General features: G+C 49.2%; 1 protein-coding gene across 2 annotated transcripts; it reads left to right on the top strand.

The window, feature by feature from the left end:
- The first annotated feature begins 906 nt into the window (after window positions 1-906).
- On the top strand, window positions 907-15,892 carry LOC122207285 (CMRF35-like molecule 7). 2 transcript variants are annotated; one of them, XM_042917342.1, is made up of 4 exons: window positions 907-1,852; window positions 8,638-8,967; window positions 10,171-10,258; window positions 15,111-15,892. In XM_042917342.1, the coding sequence occupies exons 1-4, from the start codon at window positions 1,816-1,818 to the stop codon at window positions 15,175-15,177; spliced, it is 522 nt and encodes a 173-aa protein (XP_042773276.1). In that variant the 5' UTR covers window positions 907-1,815; the 3' UTR covers window positions 15,178-15,892. The 2 variants fall into 2 exon arrangements, with proteins under 2 accessions (XP_042773276.1, XP_042773275.1); XM_042917341.1 differs by lacking the exon at window positions 15,111-15,892 and adding an exon at window positions 11,070-12,105 and having other exon boundaries at window positions 911-1,852.
- Window positions 15,893-18,294: the final 2,402 nt, after the last annotated feature.

Raw genomic sequence — 18,294 nt, 5'->3', positions numbered from 1 at the left:
ATGTTTTTTTTCCCTGTTTCCGCCTAAGAGTTTTACAGTTTCAGGTGTTACATTTAAGTCTGAATCAACATTTGGAGTCAGCATTTGTGAGGGGTCCAAGTCCGTTGTTCTGCACGTGGTTCTCCAGTTTTCCCATCACCATTTCTTGAGCAGACTCTTCTTCCCCCCTTGGCCACTCTTGGCTCCCTTGTCAAAGGTTAGTTGACTTTACATGTGGGGAGCTATTTGTGGGCTTTCAATTCCGATCTAGAGGTTTTTATGCCGGTACCATACTGTTTTGATTACTGTAGATTGGTAATATGCTGTGTGTCACTACAGGACTGAGCCTTCTTCTTCTCTCAGCCCTTCCGAATGTGCCCCAGACCCCAGGACTTCCAGGAAGACCTTCTCTCTCCACAGCTGGCTCTGGAAACCTGGGAAGAAATACCTTCATCTGTTCCCCAAAGTTGTTCTTCAAGGGGCCCCCGGGTGGCTCAGTCAGTAAGCATCTAACCTTGGCTCAGGTCATGATCTCATGGTCTGTGAGTTCAAGCCCCATGTCAGGCTCTGGGCCAACAGCTCAGAGCCTGGAGCCTGCTTCAGATTCTGCGTCCCCCTCTCCTGCTCACGCTGTGTCTCTGTCTCAGAAATAAAATAAACATTAAAAAAATTTTTTTAAGTTTAAAAATTTAAAAAAAGGGAGGGGGGTGTCTCAGTGGCTCAGTTTGTTGAGTGTCTGACTTCAGCTCAGGTGACAATCTTGCGTTTGTGGGTTCAAGCCCCATGTCGAGCTCTGTGCTGACAGCTCAGAACCTGGAGCCTGCTTTGGATTCTGCGTCTTCCTCTCTTTCTGCCCCTCCCTTTCTTGTGCTCTGTCTCGCAAAAAATACAACAAACGTTAAAAAAAATTAAAAAAAAAACACAAAGCTGTTCTTTAAGAGTTTTAGCTACTGGGTTATAAATCAAGATCCCAATTAAATTAGGTCAGGTTAAGGCTAGAATTTGCTTTATTACTAATTAGAGAACCCAGTTCACCAGCCTTCTCTCAGCCTCCTGCCCTAGGCTTATTATGTCTGACTGCCTATCTAGCATCTAAAGCTTTACCCGGGGCACTAATAATAATGTAGAGTGCTAGCCCCATCCCAGGATTGTGTCCTCAAAACTTTGCATGCCTTTTCTCACTTAATTCCTATAACAACTCTTGCGAGCCCAGTTTACAGATACAAAAACTGAGGCTCAGAAAGGCTCAATAGGTTGTCTGTGGCCACACAGCTTGTAAGCGGTGCTTGGGGTTAAAGCCCAGGTCTGTCTGATCCTACAGCCTGCACTTTTATGCCCTTGGTTGTAATGCCTGAGCAAATGCATCTCTAAGTGCACCAAGGTTGCTCACCTGACACCTGAGTGGGAAGGAGGCTCTGCTCCCCGCTGCTGGGACCCACTGCTGTGGTAGAGAAATGTTTCTGGAGCTGACATGCAGGCTATTGTACCCCTCGGGCCCTAAGCCCAATGGGTCCGATGCATCCTGCTGAGACCCTTCTGCAGAAACACATCATCCTGCCCCTCCTCACTCTGCACAGCCCTGTCTCCTCTTTCCTACGTAGTGGGGACTTCCGTGCCCTGTGATCTGGCCCTTCTAAGAAACTGCACCCAGTTTGCTGAATAATTAAAAGCAGGAAATACTCTATAAAAGGAAGTGAATAGGTAAGAAACTCAAAGGCGGTCCAGTCAAACAAAGTGCAAGCTGGGGCTCCGGCAGAGCTCTGAGAGTCCAGCTGGGATCCGAGTGTGAGCTCCGGTTGTGGATCCAGAGGGACAAGGAGCCCGAGAGGCAGGACCATGCTGCTGCCGCTAGTTCTTCTTCTCAGCCTCCCAGGTGAGCGCGGCTGGGGCCCTGGGGACTTCGTACTATTAGGGCAGGGCAGGGGATGGATAGCGACCCCAGGCTGAAGGGGAAGTGTCATATCTGGAGAAATGAGAAGTGGCTCTTTTTCATTTATTCAGCAAAAGCATACTGGGGTCTTACTCTGTGCCAGGCATACACCAGGCCCTGAGGAAGTGAAGGGAAAAGGGAAACAGGCCTGGCCATTAAAAAGAGGACCCCATGGGATGCCTGGGTGGCTCAGTTGGTTAAGCGTCCGACTTTGGCTAGGTCATGATCTCATGGTTCGTGAGTTCGAGCCCTGCGTTGGGCTCTGTGCTGACAGCTCAGAGCCTGGAGCTGCTTCTGATTCTGTGTCTCCCTCTCTTTCTGCCCCTCCCCTGCTCATGCTCTGTCTCTCTCCCTCTCAAAAATAAATAAACATTAAAAAAAATTAAAAAGAGGACCATACAGACAGCATCCGTTTGATGAACCTTGAAGAAAGGGATCAGCCCTTCAAGCAGAGAAGGGAGAAGAGCATTCCAGGGAGAGGGGAGTGCTTGGCCAAGACATGGAGGCTTGAGAAAGGATGGGGCACTCGTGGGCTGAGGGCCCACAGTGGGCAGGGGGCCCATAGTGGGCAGGGGGCCATGGGGTGACTGGTTGGTCGTGAGGTTGGAAACACACAAGACAAGATTACGAAGGCCCTTGGAGGCCAGGCCTAGGAATCAAGCCTTTCAAAGAGAAAATTGCTCAGGAACCCAGGTGGGAGATGGGAGATGGGTTGTGTATCTTTTCCTCCTTGGAAAGCCACTGCACACCGAAAAGACATTAGGGACAGTTCAGAGGTTTACAGAACAGATGTTCTGTGTGTGGGTCACACAGTCTTCTCTCTGGGCCAGGAGACTGACCATCTGGCAAAACAGACTGGTCCACAGGGATCCCCCAAAAAGGGCATAGCTAGGGAGTGGGGAGACTGGAGTTCCAGTCCTGACAGGGGCATGTGACACGAGCAAGTCCCTCATTGCTCTAAGACCTGGATTTCTGGTGTGAATGAAAGTCCCTGAAGCCCTTCCTAGCTGTAACGTTGTGGGACCCTGTTATTCGGATCAGATATAAATAGATGAGGGCTGTGGTCATTCTCGAATTATTGCCACCATTGTTGATTTTATCAATGATGAGGAAGCCCATGATAATGCCTGCAGATGGGTGGGGAGGGCAGCAGCTTCTCTGTGACTTTTACGCTCCTTAGGCGGGACTCCAAATGTCCCAGAATTCCCAAAGAACAGCAATTCAGAATGCCTGCATCTCCCCCAGGACTCTACCTGTGCATTTGAGTTCAGAGACCCCCATCTGCTCCTCTCTTAATCCCAACATCCAGCTCAGCAGGAGGCCAAGGGTAAGGGTGAGCTGCCTGGGCTCCCACACACAACACACACACAGTGGAGTCAGATGCACAACACCCCCATTCACATCTGTGCTCTCACACACTCATACAGAGTTAGACACACACTCACGTGCACACACAGGCTCACATACAATAAGCCACACACACTGTCTTCTCCTCCAGACGAAGGCTGAGAGGCACAGTGGCTGCTCTGACTTGGGCAGGCCGGGTGCCGCAGAGACAAGACAGGGTGTCCCTCATCCTCCTCCAACTCTGCAAGTTAATGAGGGAAGGGAGTGAAGTAGTCAATGATGCAAGAAAAGCCACCCCACTAGCAAATGGCCATTAGACACTCTGGGGTTACTTCTGTGAAACAAAGAATGAATGTGGATGGGCTGAGGTCAGAATGACCCAACTTCCAGTAGGACATTCTTGTCTGTTCAGTTTTGTGGTCCTGCAGCAACCTAGAGGAGAAGGCAGGGTGCTGGCACAGATGGGTGCTCAGTAAGCATCTGCACTTAGAAGCAGAGAACCACAGACCTGTAGCCCAGAAATTACTCTTTGGAGCCTGAGCTGGTGCAGTTGCAAGGGGACCCCAGCAGGGACACCTGCCCCATCATTGCAGGGCAAGGTGGGCTCAACCCCCTCTGCACATCCCACACTCACGTGAGCCCCTCTGCTCTGAGCCCTGCCCTTGGCTGCCTTTGGCCCATTTTGTGTCATTTGTCACTTGCTATCAACCCAGAGAGCAACTGTTTTCTCGATTTTGACACAAGACTATTCACCAAGGATTATGCATATGGGGCAAACTTCCCTGAGGGATTGACATGAAGGGAGAGAATTTCCATCTCAGAGTCAGGGATAGGAAAAATGGAGATTCAAACAGTTTAGGGTTTGAAAACCCATCGGTCCCACTCCCGAGTCCTCCTCTGAGCTGACTGCTGGCTGTCCTTCCTTCACACCAACTCTCGACAAAACACAAAGACTTGATGAGTGGTTCTGCCCATCACGGGCTGTGCTTATAAAAGCCTCCCACATATTTCTTTTTATTTTATTTTGTTTTTAAAAATTTCTTCATGTTTATTTACTTTTGAGAGACAGAGACAGAGCACAAGTGGGGGAGGGACAGAGAGAGGGAGACACAGAATCCAAAGCAGACTCCAGGCTTTGAGTCATCAGCACAGAGCCCGACGCAGGGCTCGAACCCACAAATGGTGAGATCATGACCTGAGCGCAAGTCAGATGCTTAACCGACTGAGCCACCCAAGCGTGCTGCACATATTTCTTTTTAAAACAAGCCCAGTCACGTTATGAATGCTTTACTGACAGATTAAATTAACAAAGCTATGGTCAATGACACTTCGGTTTTGAAGGAGTGGCATCTCTCTTCCACTCTTCCATCTCTCTTCTTTGATTGTTGGCAAATACCATCTACAATGAGTCTTGGCTTTGGACTGTAGCTATATTGTTGATGTCTGACCATTTCTGCTGACTTTTTTTTAATATGTATTTATTTTTGAGAGAGAGAGAGAGAGAGGGCATGAGCGAGGGAGGAGCAGAGAGAGAGGGAGACACAGAATCTGAAGCAGGCTCCAGGCTCTGAGCTGTCAACACAGAGCCTGATGCGGGGCTCAAACCCACTAACCATGAGATCATGACCAGACACTTAACCAACTGAGCCACACAGGTGCCCTTTCTGCTGACTCTTGCATTTGATTTTAATTTACATCATTGGTGTCCCTTAGCAACCTTTTTCCTAATTGAGTTCTTCTGCTTATTACCATTTTTTCTTAGTTGTTTTGTTAGTGATGTTGTAAACATTCTCACATAATAGAAATGTATGATTTAGAAAGTGACATTCTGGGGGCGCCTGGGTGGCTCAGTTGGTTAAGTGTCCGACTTCAGCTCAGGTCATGATCTCATGGTTCATGGGTTCGAGCCCCGCATCGGGCTCTGTGCTGACAGAACCCAGAGCCTGGAGCCTGCTTCGGGTTCTGTGTCTCCCTCTCTCTGTGTCCCTCCCCTGCTCATATTCTATCTGTCTCTCTCTCTCTCTCTCTCAAAAATAAATAAACTTAAAAAAAAGGGAAGTGAAATTCTGCCCTCCACCCCAATTTTAGCACTGACCACTGATAAAAGTTTACAACAACTATTGTCCTGTTTTTTTTTCCTACACATGCCAGAATCGAATGATTCTGTCCAAAGATCTTGATGTCCAGGTTCTTTGTAAAAACAATCATAAACTTGGGACACTTGGGTGGCTCAGTCAGTTGAGCATCCAACTTCAGCTCAGGTCATGATCTCACCATTCTTGGGTTCGAGCCCCACATTACGCTCTGTGCTGACAGCTCAGAGTCTGGAGCCTGCTTCGGATTCTGTGTCTCCCTCTCTCTCTCTGCCCCTCCCCTGCTCACACTCTGTCTCTGTCTCTGTCTCTCCCATCTACATAGATATAGATGTAGATGTACACTGAGTCTGTCTGTGTCCCTCTCTCTCAAAATCTCTGCTCCTCAGTGTCCTAGTGAGGGAGACAGTGAGAGAGGCTGGTAATGGTAACAAAATACCAGTGCAGCATCCAGGTTCCTATAAAGGCATGGGAGCCACGGGACGAAGCAGTTCTGGTTGGGAAAGGGAACAAGGTGACCAGTAGGCAGGCTGGGCTTGGAGAAGGGTTTCCAGATGGAAGAAAGGATGTGAGCAGTGACATGGCCCCTGAGAAGGGTCAGAGAAGAGAAAATTGGGAGCATCAGGCTATAAGGTCCAGTGGAGGCAGGGAGGGGTAGGAAACAGTGGTGGACAGAGAACTTGGATCTAAATGGAAGAGAGAAAAAAATTGAATGCCCAACTAAAGAGTTTTAAATCATCCGGAGACAGTGGCAAGTGGTTGCAGAAGAGATCATGAGATCTGCTCATGACAAGTGCTGCTGAGGACGGGATGGGGACAGTTTTAGCACATGACTCCAGCAGTGATATGCAGAAGGCACTGGAGAAGGGGGTGCAGTGGAGAAATCTTGCTGGATACCACAGCCATGATCTAGGCACCAGATGAGCTCCTGACTTGGTGACAGTCTCTCACTGGTGAGGCAAACTCCGAAAGATGGTCTGTGGTTTGACATGTACCTGAGTGTTACAACAACCTGCAGAATGGAAAGTACCACAGCCATTTTGCAAACCAAGAAGCAATACCCAGGGAAGTTAAGTAGCTTGCCCAAGATTTCCCAAGTAGCGTGCGGTAGAAGTGTCTTTCTGTGTCCACATTCACTCTCTTTCTGCCGTGTCATGCTGTCATCACGAACAGAGGGGAGGAAAGAAGAGAATCATTTTGGGAAACATTTTTGAGGCAGAGTTGACTAACTTGTTTACCAACCAGTTGTAGAGGGAAAAGGGAAGGACAGGACTAATGAAGATGCCAAGATCTCCTTCAAGTGCGTTAGTGGCGCAATTGTTTTTTTTTTTTTAAATTTTTTAATGTTTATTTTTGAAAGAGAGAGAGAAGCAGAGTATGAGTGGGGTGGGGGGGCAGAGAGAGAGGGAGACACAGAATCTGAAGCAGGTTCCTGGCTCTGAGCTGTCAGCACAGAACCCAGTGTGGGGCTGGAACTCACGAACCATGAGATCATGACCCAAACCAAAGTCGGACACTTAACCAACTGAGCCACCAAGGCTCCCTGAAACACAGTTGGTTTGAAAAGCATAGATAGAGCTCATTCTACTGATGGAATACTACTTTTATTTCCAAAGGCTGCTGTAACAAATTACCACAAACTTAGTGGCTTGAAATGACAACATTTACTATCTTGCAGTTCTGAAAGTCAGAAGTCCAAAATAGTCTGACTGGCTGAAATCAAGTTGTAGGCAAAGCTGGAGTCCCTCCAGAGGTCCTGGAGAAGAATCCTCTTTCTCACCTTGTTCAGCTTTGAGAGGCTGCCTACATTCTTTGGCTTATGATCCTTTTGTCTTCCCTCAAAGCCAGCAATGTAGCATCTTCCGATCTCCCCCTGACTCTGACACCCTCGTTTTCATCTTATAAGGACCTTGGTGACGACCTCAGACCCAACTGAATAATGCAGGATAATTGCCCTACCTCAAGGCTGATAACTTAATCACATCTGCAAATTCCCTTTGGCCCTGTAAGGTGACATATTCACACATTCTTAGGATTAGGACATCAACGTCTTTGGTGGGGCATAATTCTGCCAACCACAAATGCAAACCTCAAGTGACCTAAAATAGCATCAGGGAGAAGGTTCGAGGTGTGAAGAGGTTCACCTTCCTGGTACCACAGACCTGACTCCTTCTGCCCCATGCAGACGCCCCCACCTCCCTGGCCTGGCCCTGAGGCTCTCCATCTAAGACAGTCAGGAGAGGCTTCCATTGTGTTCCTCTGCTTCTCTGTGATTGTTCACGTCCATGTGACCAAGGCACAAGTGATCATTGCCAAGGACAAAGAGTGTCTGTCCAGCCACATATGGTCAGCTTAGCTGGCTCAGTCCCCAGAGCAGAAGAATACCCTTTGCACTTGTGCTTGTCCTTAACCCGTCCCACTCCCAGTTGACCTTTGCTAGCATGCTATGTGAGCCCTCCACTAGAAAAAAGAAATACTGAAGAAGACCAAGTTCCAGGTGGATTTAGTTCTGTGACTATTGATTTTGAGGTAGAGATGTATAGTGTGTGTCTGGAAATGGTAGACTGGAGCTAAGGGGAGAATTTGGGCCACAAACATGGGATTTGGGGGACCATCAGCATATTGACAGTAACTGAAATCATAGAAATGGGGAATCCCTCCATGGGGGTGTAATAAAGTGGGACAACATGAGACCTGGAGAGGGGACCCTGGGCTACTGCCGAGGTGTTCTCAGACTGGATCACACTGACTCACAACAACTGACTTGGGGCCTCTCTTTCGAGCTGTGTGGCCAGTGACATTGCCTCGATTGTCTGAAACCAGCCAGGGTGGGAATAGTTACATTACAGAAATTGGAAAAATGCTACAGACAGAGATTTTCTCCCCCAGAGGCCTAGTTGTTAAGTATTTATTTACCAACACACCACTGTCTGCACCAAGATTTAAAGAGGGAAGAAGAGAAATCAGCAGAGGCCTCTGAGATGAGCAGTCAGAGAAGGAAGAGGTTAAATGAGGGCTGAGTTGAGAAGACCAGGAAAGACAGTGTCAGAGGTTTGGGAGTTTTGTTGCTGTGAGCAGGGCCCATGAGATGAGGGACCCAAGAGGCCGGGACATTGTCACCAAGAGAGCTGACAGGGAAGCTGGATGGAGGAGGTGGATGTTCAGGGTGAGCCAGGGCGTGGCCCAGAAGGCGAGGACCCTAGATCAGTCCTTGGACACCAGCCTGGGGCCACTTGAGCCCATGGAGCTCAGGTAGCAGAAAATGTATCTTGGGATTCTGTCTTCTAGGTTGCCTCTCCATCCAAGGCCCAGAGTCTGTGAGGGGCTTAGAGGGCGGATCTGTGACTGTGCGGTGTGACTATAAACCAAGATGGGATACCTATAGGAAGTGGTGGTGTCGTGGAGCATACTGGGAGTTGTGCAGGATCCTCGTTCAAACCACAGAATCACAGCTAGAAGTGAAGGGAGACCGTGTGTCCATTGGGGACAACCGGAGTCACCACTTCCTCACAGTGACCATGGAGAAAGTCAGGCAAGATGACACAGACACTTACTGGTGCGGCATCAGCAAGAGTGGACCTGACCTCGGGGCACCTATCAGAGTGACCATTGAGCCAGGTGAGAACTTTCTCATGTACACAGTGAGGCCCTCGTGCTCAGGACAGAAAGATTGAGGTTCCTCCTGCCCGAGGGCAGAAGGAAAATAGTTGAGTGCCTGAGAACAGCGTCTCCATCACCATCTGAGGTTCCCTGAGGCATCCAGCTGATGCAGGGCAGGGCTGGCCAGCATTGGGGTGGGGGTGGGGACGTGGACCCCGCCTTCGATGCCCACAGCCCAGGCCTGCTTTCCTGTGGACCGGAAAGCCCTGGCAGCCCCACATTCTCCCATCAGAGTTCTGGCTTGACCTTGGATGCCCGCAGACATTACTCTAGGAAATGGTCACTCTCTGACAGTCACACTCCAGACCCGCCATTACACAGAGAGGAGAAGGGGAGACACCTGGGGAAGCCCAGAGGGCCCCAGCACTGAACCCCAGGAGCTTGGCCAATCCATAGTGGCTGTGGGACCCCAGTCACTCTCTTCTCTATTTTTTCCTGGCTGCATAAGAGGGAGCAGGGAGTTAGAGGGACCCAGAAAGGGGCTGGTGTAACAGTGGATGCTTTAAGGCAAAAGGAAGGCTTTGACCATTAAGCTAATGTCACGGGACCCCTCTGGCAGTCCTGGGGTCTCCTCAGGCCTGGGACTCAACTAAAAAAACAGGTCATGGTGACTCAGGAATCCATGACCAAGTAGGCCACCATAAATCGTCTTCATAGTGCCTCATGAAGATGTTTAACTTATTACAACCATTGCTCACGAATGAACCAGAATGTGCCCTCTGGTTCACCAGTCCTCCAAAGTCCTCCTCCTCCTTACCACCCAAATAACTGGGGCACCTCACTTCCGGAACCACCTGTCCTCGAGCCCGGCTCAGGCCCCACTTGAGAGAAAAGACCAGGGACCTGCCCCCAGCCAAGAGTCCCACCTAAGAGGGATAAGCGGAGAGAAGGTGGAAAGATTTATCTCTCTCCCCCCAAGCAAGTACAGTGCTTCTTCTTATTTCGTTTTTATTTCTTCTTGTCACACTTTAAAGTGATGGAAAGCAACTATGCTGCAATTCTGAAGACTCAGCAGCAAGGGAGAAGCATGGGGACTGTATCCAGAGACGCAATGCCCAGTGCAGGGGCAGGGCAGCTCCCGGGGAGGGCTAGCAGGGCACTAGCCGCGCACGAGTGCCCTGTCTGTGCCCATAACTTGTGACTGACTCTGCCCGTGTCTAGAGGGAACACTTCTGACCACCTTGGCGAGCATGCTATCCAGGAGAACCACCAATGGCCGTGCAGGGGTATCGTCTGTCTCCTACAGCAGGTGAGTGGCTGCCGTCCTTACCCACCCCTACTTGGGGCCTCTCCTACTCTGCTTCTGTGCCCTCACATGATGCCAGAGCCGCCACAGCCAAGGTCAAGGCCCAAAGTGTCCCCCTCCATTGCTCCTGCCCATCTCACTCCTCACCCCTGTCTCCCCATGCCAGCCCTCCCCGGGAAGCCACTCTGTAGAATCTTTTTCTCTATAAACATCATCTGCCCATTTAGTTGTCAACAAAAAAAGCCTGATGACCTAGTGCGTGCCACTACATAGTGAAGTCACAGAAGCAGGCACACAGCCTGTTGTGAGGGACCCTACTGTGCCAAGAGGCACTCTGGGAAAGGGGAGCCACAAAAAGGACGATTAGAAAGGAACACGAGCCCCTGGGGCACCTGGGTGGCTCAGTCAGTTAAGCATCAGACTTTCGCTCAGATCGTGATCTCGTGGTTCGTGTGCTGACAGCTCAGAGCTTGGAGCCTGCTTCGCATTCTGTTTCCCTCTTCCCTCTGCCCTTCCCTGCTCTAGCTCTGTGTGTCTCTCTCTCAAAAAATAAATGTTAAAAAAATTTTTAATAAAGAAAAAAGAAAGGAAGGTGGACCCAGAACAAAGAAAAACCAAAAAGTTGAAGTTACTTCTGAGATGCCCTTGTGGTTGGGCCATTAAGGTTCATGGCAGCCTTCAGAGTAGGGCTGCGGGGCTTGGCCAGAGTAGGGTCACAGGCTTGGCCGGGCTGGCTAGTGCCCACTGTGTCAGGGAAGCAAGCGTGACAGCACCTGGGGTGCCTGGGGCCTGACGGCTCTGTCCCCTCTTGCAGGAACCACTACATCCTTCTGGTGTTCGTGAAGGTGCCCATCTTGCTCATACTGGTTGGTGTTGTCCTTTGGTTGAAGGGCCTCAGTAACGAAAGTCTGTCTACATGAACTTGTCCTTGATCTTCTCACCAAAGACACAGCCGCTCAGAAAGACGGATGAACAGAACCTTCTGACCCGTGGACCCCATTTCCAGAGGAGACGTGGGCTGTGGAAGAAATACCTCTGAGTCCTTAGGACGCGGTCACTGAGGCTGGGTGTGCTAAGGTGAAGCCGGGCACCCTCCTTGCTCGGCACAGCTCAGGGACAGAGCTCAGGGCCCTCCTGGGGAGTCAGGGGGTGCCAGAGAGCCAGCACCTGTTCCATTCCTGCAGGCAGCAAATGCCCCTGCCCCATGGGGCTCATGGTCAGAGCTGCTGGCCTGGAGCCCAAGCCCTGTTCTCCCTGACACCAGCTCAGCACACTTTATATCCAGACTTCTGGTTTATAGGGTTGTTTCTTAAGTCAGGTTGGGTTCGGATGACTTGTGCCCATGAGAACCCTGACAGATGCCCATGTGCACACACACACACACACACACACACACAGATGGTGGGCTCCTGGTTCTGGGGCATCGCCCCTCTACCCTGGGAGGACACCGCTCTGACAGCCCAGCAGAAGAGGGACCAGGAGTCTCTTTGGGCCTAGCTCCAGTGCCGGCCTTCCTTCACCTCCACCCCCCATCTTCTTCCTCTGTCCTGGCTCCCCAGGGCTCCCTGCCCCTCACCCCTCCAGGCTTGGGGCTTCCTGGGTGCTGCCTCTGTTCCTCAGGGCTGCTGGGCCTCAGAAACTACCTCAAGGTTGGGGAGGGCATTCAGGAAAACTGTCTGAGGGAAGTGATGTTGCCTCTCCTAAATGATGATGTGTAAATAATCTTAATAATTAATTTGTTTAAATAATCTTAGTGATTAAAAATGTCTAAGATACGGTGCCTGGCTGGCTCAGTCAGTGGAGTGTGCAACTCTTGATCTCAGGGTTGTGAGTTCAAGCCCCATGCTGGTTGTAGAGATTACTTAAAAATAAAATGGACGCCTGGGTGGCTCAGTCGGTTAAGCGTCCGACTTCGGCTCAGGTCACGATCTCACGGTCTGTGAGTTCGAGCCCCGCGTCGGGCTCTGGGCTGGTGGCTCAGAGCCTGGAGCCTGCTTCCCATTCTGTGTCTCCCTCTCTCTCTGCCCCTCCCCCATTCATGCTCTGTCTCTCTCTGTCTCAAAAATAAATAAACGTTAAAAAATAAAATGGTGAAGGGGCACCTGGGTAGCTCAGTTGGTTAAGCATCTGACTCTTGGTTTCAGTTCAGGTCATGATCTCACAGTTTGTGAGTCTGAGCCTCACGTCAGGCTCTGTGCTGACAGTGCGGAGCCTGGTTGGGATTCTCTCTCTCTCTCTCTCTCTCTCTCTCTTTCTCTCTCTGCTTTACCCATGCACTCTCTCTCTCTCAAAATAAATAAATAAACAAAAAAATATATCCACCATCAGCAAATTTCAAATATACTGCACAGTATTATTAACTATAGTCTTCATACTATACATTAGAGCCCAGAATTTATCTTAAAACTAAAAGTTTGTGCCCTCTGAGCAACATCTCACCATTTTCCCCATGCTCCAGCTCTTGGTTCTATGAGGAATATTTCCCTCTGAACACCTAGGGGACTTGTCCACCCTGTCCTTTGTCCTAATAAGTAGGCCCTGGTTCTCAGCCTCAGGAGGCCACGGGAAGATGCCTCACCAGTGGGTAAAGGAGAAGTGAATTCCTGTGCCCAGCCTGGAAGCTGGGAAAAACCCCCACCCACTGGGAAGCTATAGTGCCTTCCCTTTGCCCTTCAGCCAATGAAAAACCTTCTCCCACTTGATGCTTGGTTTGGAGCTCTGGTCAGTGGTGGGCCTGAAATTCCACTGCACCCAGAGAAGACAGACTTTGAGTCAGACTAAGACCCATTGAGTCAATCTTCTGGGGCCCAAGGTCCACAGTCCACCAGCTCCAAAGGTCCACCTTTGTGAAAACTTCCCTGGATCCAGCCTCCTCAAGATGCAACCAGATTCAGGTGACAACCAGCTCTTGGGGGGCAAGGCCAGCTGGCCCAAAAGGGTACAAGTCTACTGACAGTTGCTGCCCTGATGCCAGCTTTTCGCATAGTGTCTTACTGTTGATATTCAACAACCTCTATGTCTTTGTGAAGATTCTGTGGTTGGATTGCTACTCTCAGGACTTCATCCAAGAGAATGCATTGGAGTAGGTATCTGTTGTCTGTCCTGAACACCTCCCCCCCACCACACACACACACACACACACACACACACACACACATATTTCTGGGAACCCCTTTGGTTCCCATGAAAACTGTCAAGCAAAACTTGTCTCTTACACCCACTGTCCAGGGTACAGAGAAAGACAGAAATTATAAATTAGGTACTGGGGCCAGGGAGCATTTTCCAGCAAATGTGTTTCCACTAGGAGCCAGGTACCAAGGCCCCCACGCCCTTAAACAGCTCTAGACTGGCACAGTTCCTCATGTGTTCGCTTTAGCACATGTTGTAACCCAGAGTTAGCAGAGACAGAGAAGTGGAGAGCACAGGGACACATTGCTCTTCTAAGAAGGAAACACGGCTGGGGCGCCTAGGGGGCTCAGTCAGTTCAGAGCCTGACTCTTGATTTTGGCTCAGCTCATGATCTCATGGTTTGTGGGTTTGAGCCCTGCATCAGTCTCTGCTGGCATTGTGGAGTTGCTTGGGATTCTCTCTCTCTCTCTCTCTCTCTCTCTCTCTCTCTCTCTCTCTTCTCTCTCTCTCTGCTTCTCCCTCTCCCTCTCTCTCTCAGAATAAAAAATAAACTTAACAATGTATATATTTTGAGGCACCTGGGTGGCTCAGTCTGGTTAGGCATCTGACTTTGGCTCGGGTCATGATCTTGGGAATCGTGAGTTCGAACCCCGTGTGAGGCTCTGTGCTAACAGCTCAGCGCCTGGAGGCTGCTTCAGATTCTGTGTCTCATTCTCTCTCTGCCTCTCAAAAATAAATAAACTTTAACAAAATTAAAAAAAAAACAATATATGTATCTATATTTTAAAAGTATGTTAGAAAAAAAAGAAAGAAACACAACTTCTCCTTCCCCATGAGTCTCCTTCTCGTGGGTCCTTACTTCTTTTTTTTTTTTTCTCTCTCTCTCTCTGGAGGGTCTGTACTTCTGAGCAGCTTTGCAACCACAGAGGAAGTTCACCAAGAGCAGGGTGAAGCTGGTCAGGGCAGGAGAAGCTGTGGCAGCCCCACCCAGAAAGGACACCACAGTGGGAAGGGCCCTGCCAGGACCTGGGGCATTGGGTTTGTTCTGTTTGATGCCAGATATGTCCTGAATGGTGTTTTCTTTTCTTCCTTTTTTTCCCAGTATTTTTCAATGCTTATTTATTTTTGAGAGAGAGAGAGAAAGCGAGAGAGAGACATTGTACAAGGAGGGGAGGGACAGAGAGAGAGGGAGACAGAGAATCCGAAACAGGCTCCAAGCTCTGAGCTGTCAGCACAGAGCCTGACGTGGAGCTCGAACTCACGAACCATGAGATCATGACCTGAGTCAAAGTCAGATGCTTAACCGACCGAGCCACCCAGGTGCCCCCTGAATGATATTTTCTTAACCAATGAGGCTAAAGGATGAAGTTTCTAGCACTTTCCCTGCCTGGCCTCTGAAGCATCTCTCCCTACAGCTCACCGGTCTGGCTTGTTCAACCTGCTTTGGGCTTCCAGATCCTCATGGCTGGTCTCCTTATGTGCCCCCTGGGCCCCAGCCTGGCTGTCTGGGAGTCAAGTCTCCACCCAGAATGGGGTCCAGATTCAGCCCCAACAGCTCTCCTGGGGTCCTCCTAAACCCATGCCGTGGAGGCTAACAGCGAAGAGGCCTGGGGGCTGGGCTTCCTCTGGGCACCACTGTCTCATCTCATCTTGCTGGAAGGGGACTCTGAATTCCTCCACCCCAGGTCCTAATTTGCTGGTCATCTTTCTTCAAATCTTTTCTTAGCTTAGGAACATCAGACCCACAGCCCCCTGCCCATGTCCTGCTCTGCCAGCTCCAATGGAGTTCATGAATCACCCTTGAATCTGTGCAGCCCCAAGACTGGGGCCAACTCATCATGGCCAGGACAGAAGGTGTTCTGAAGGTGGAGGTCAGCCTCAGTCCCCGAGAGATGGGACCACCGTGCAGTGGGGAGCTACAAAGATGACTTTGGGGGAATGAGGGCCAAGGCTACTGTTCCCACTGAAAACATGGGTCTAGGGCCAGGTCTGATCCTCACGCCCTCATTTATTCATCCACTCATTCACTCATTCATTCATTCATTCATTCATACATTCAACAAATGCAACTAAATTACCTACTGACTCCAGGCACCGTTTTCAGGGCACATTGACTATTGTATGAATGAAGGGAGCCCCCCGGATGTCTCCTCCTGTACATTTGGCTTGAAATGCAAGAACCTGACCTCATATCAATTGCCCCCCTTTTATCACTGAATAGAAAGGTTTCAGGTGACAAGGTAAATCATGGGTTCTCCTCTGGCAGCCACCATTGGAGATGATTTAGAAAGCACAGCTTGGGATTCAAACAGTAATGAGATACTACTACCCACCTACTAGAATAGCCAAAATCCAAAACATCCACAACACTAAATGCTGGTGATGGTGTGGAGCTATAGGAACCCTCGTTCATTGCTGGCGGGAATGCACATGGATTTTTATAGCAGTTTTATTCTCTTTTGTTTTCGATATTTATTTATTTATTTATTTATTTATTTATTTATTTTGAGAGAGACAGAGACAGCATGAGTGGGGGAGGGGCAGAGAGAGGGAGAAAGAGAGGATCCCAAGCAGGCTCTGTGTTGCCAGCACAGAGCCTGACATGGGGCTCGAACCCTCGAAACTGTGAGATCATGACCTGAATCGAAACTGAGAGTCAAAAACCTAGGAGCCCCAGTAAGTCTCAAATTCTAAAGCAACTATGGAGGCCGCCCCTCCTTCCTCTGGCTGACCCTGACCCTCCTCTGGAGTGGGACCTAGCCTCACTTGCCCCCAGGCTCCTGGGTCTCCCTCCACCTTTGAGGAGCTCTGAGGGGTGACACAGACCACATCTGATTCCCAAAGCTTCTGTCACTGGAACCCTCTGCACATCGTCTAGGATACCAGAAACACTAGCCGCGTCATCAGCCAGTCATCTGGTATACCCACTCACGGTGTCTGCCACTTGCAACAAGAAAATAAGAAGCTAGAGGAGGCTGCATTTAGAATGAACCAGAAGCTTACCAACAGGTTTTAACAAGTTACCAAGAAATGTCGACCAGGATAAGAGGAAGGAAGACAACTCTAGTTCAGGCACAATGAATAACAGATACCTGAAGACAGGAAGTTGGGAGGGAGACACCATAGGGTGATGGTTAACATGATGGCATCTGAAACTGGACAGACCTGAGTTCACGCCCCAGCTCTGTTGTTTCCTTGCCTGCCATCCGGACCTTTTGCTTTCACTAACCATCAATTTCCTCACCTAGAAAATGGGGATGAGCACAGATCCTGTCTCACAAAGCAATCATGACCACGGGGATCAAAAAACACCCTGCAGGCCAAGCGTTAGCTCAGAGCTCTCAGTCCACTCTTGGAAGTGCTTGGGGAAGTCAGTGAGAAACCAGGACCACTCAGGCTCTTTGAGACATCTTTCCAGGCAGATGAGAGAGGAGACCCAGAAGTTCTGGGCGATGGGACAGCTCCCTCAGGACACTAGCTCCTCACAGAGGACACAAAGTAACACTAAATTACCTGAAAGCAGACCAGAAAGGACCTGGAAAGGGACTCATAAAAGAGTTTATCTGGTTTGGCAGGTAAAGCAAAGTACATTAAAAAAAAATTCTTCTTGGGAATGCAAGCTGGTGCAGCCACTCTGGAAAACAGTATGGATGTTCCTCAAAAAACTAAAAATAGAACTACCCTACGACCCAGCAATTGCACTACTAGGCCTTTATCCATGGGATACAGTGTGGTATTTCAGAGGGACACATGCACCCCCATGTTTATGGCAGCACTATCAATAACGAAAGTATGGAAAGGGCCCAAATGTCCATCAAGGGATGAATAGATAAAGAAGATGTGGTGTATACACACACACACACACACACACACACACACACACAATGGAGTATTACTCGGCAATCAAAAAGAATGAAATCTTTCCATTTGCAACTACATGGATGGAACTGAAGGGTATTATGCTAAGAGAAATTAGTCAGAGAAAGACAAAAATCATGACTTCACTCCTATGAGGACTTTAAGAGACAGAACAGATGAACATAAGGGAAGGGAAACAAAAATAATATAAGAACAGGGAGGGGGACAAAACAGAAGAGACTCATAAATATGGAGAACAAACTGAAGGTTGCTGAAGGGGTTGTGGGAGGGGGGAGGGGCTAAATGGGTAAGGGGCGTTAAGTAATCTACTCCTGAAATCATTGTTGCACCATATGCTAACTAACTTGGATGTAAATTTTAAAAAATAAAACTAAAAAAAATTCTTCTGAAAAACATGAAATTAAATAAATTCTTCTGTGCTAAGTTGGTCCCCAAGATAAAGCTGAACTCCTGGGAATTCACTATGTGGTTTAAACCTGGGTTTTACTGAAAGAGCCACTTCCTTTTTAAGAAGGAATTAACGGTTTGGATGACTCACTAGACACAGCTGGGTGGCAACAGAGCCGAAGTGAAAGACAAGCTCCTAGATCCCTCAGGTGGAAGTACACAGTGGTGCCAGCCCAGAGTGAGCCACCTGAGTTCACACCCAGAACTGGGAACTTGAATTTTATGTAATCCGCCTCTGCAGGTAGCAACAAGAAGGGGACAAGAGGGGAGCCTGGGTGGCTCAGTCGGTTCAGCGTCCGACTTTAGCTCAGGTCATGATCTTACAGTTCATGGGTTGGAGCCCCGCATCAGGCTCCTTGCTCACAGCTCGGAGCCTGGAGCCTGCTTTGGATTCTGTGTCTCCCTCTCTCTCTGCCCCTCCCCTGCTCACACTCTGTCTGTCTGTCTGTCTCTCTCTCTCAAAAATAAATAAACATTTAAAAATAATTAAAAGTGAAATAAAATAAAAAATAAATTAAAAAGAACAGAACGAGAAACCTAGCCCCTGGGGCAAATCCAGACTTGCCCCACCATCAACCCAGAGT

The sequence above is a fragment of the Panthera leo genome, chromosome E1 (assembly GCF_018350215.1).
Source record: "Panthera leo isolate Ple1 chromosome E1, P.leo_Ple1_pat1.1, whole genome shotgun sequence".
Taxonomy (NCBI): Eukaryota; Metazoa; Chordata; class Mammalia; order Carnivora; family Felidae; genus Panthera; species Panthera leo.
Note: the sequence above shows the minus strand (reverse complement) of the source record. Positions and strands in the feature narration are given on the sequence as shown.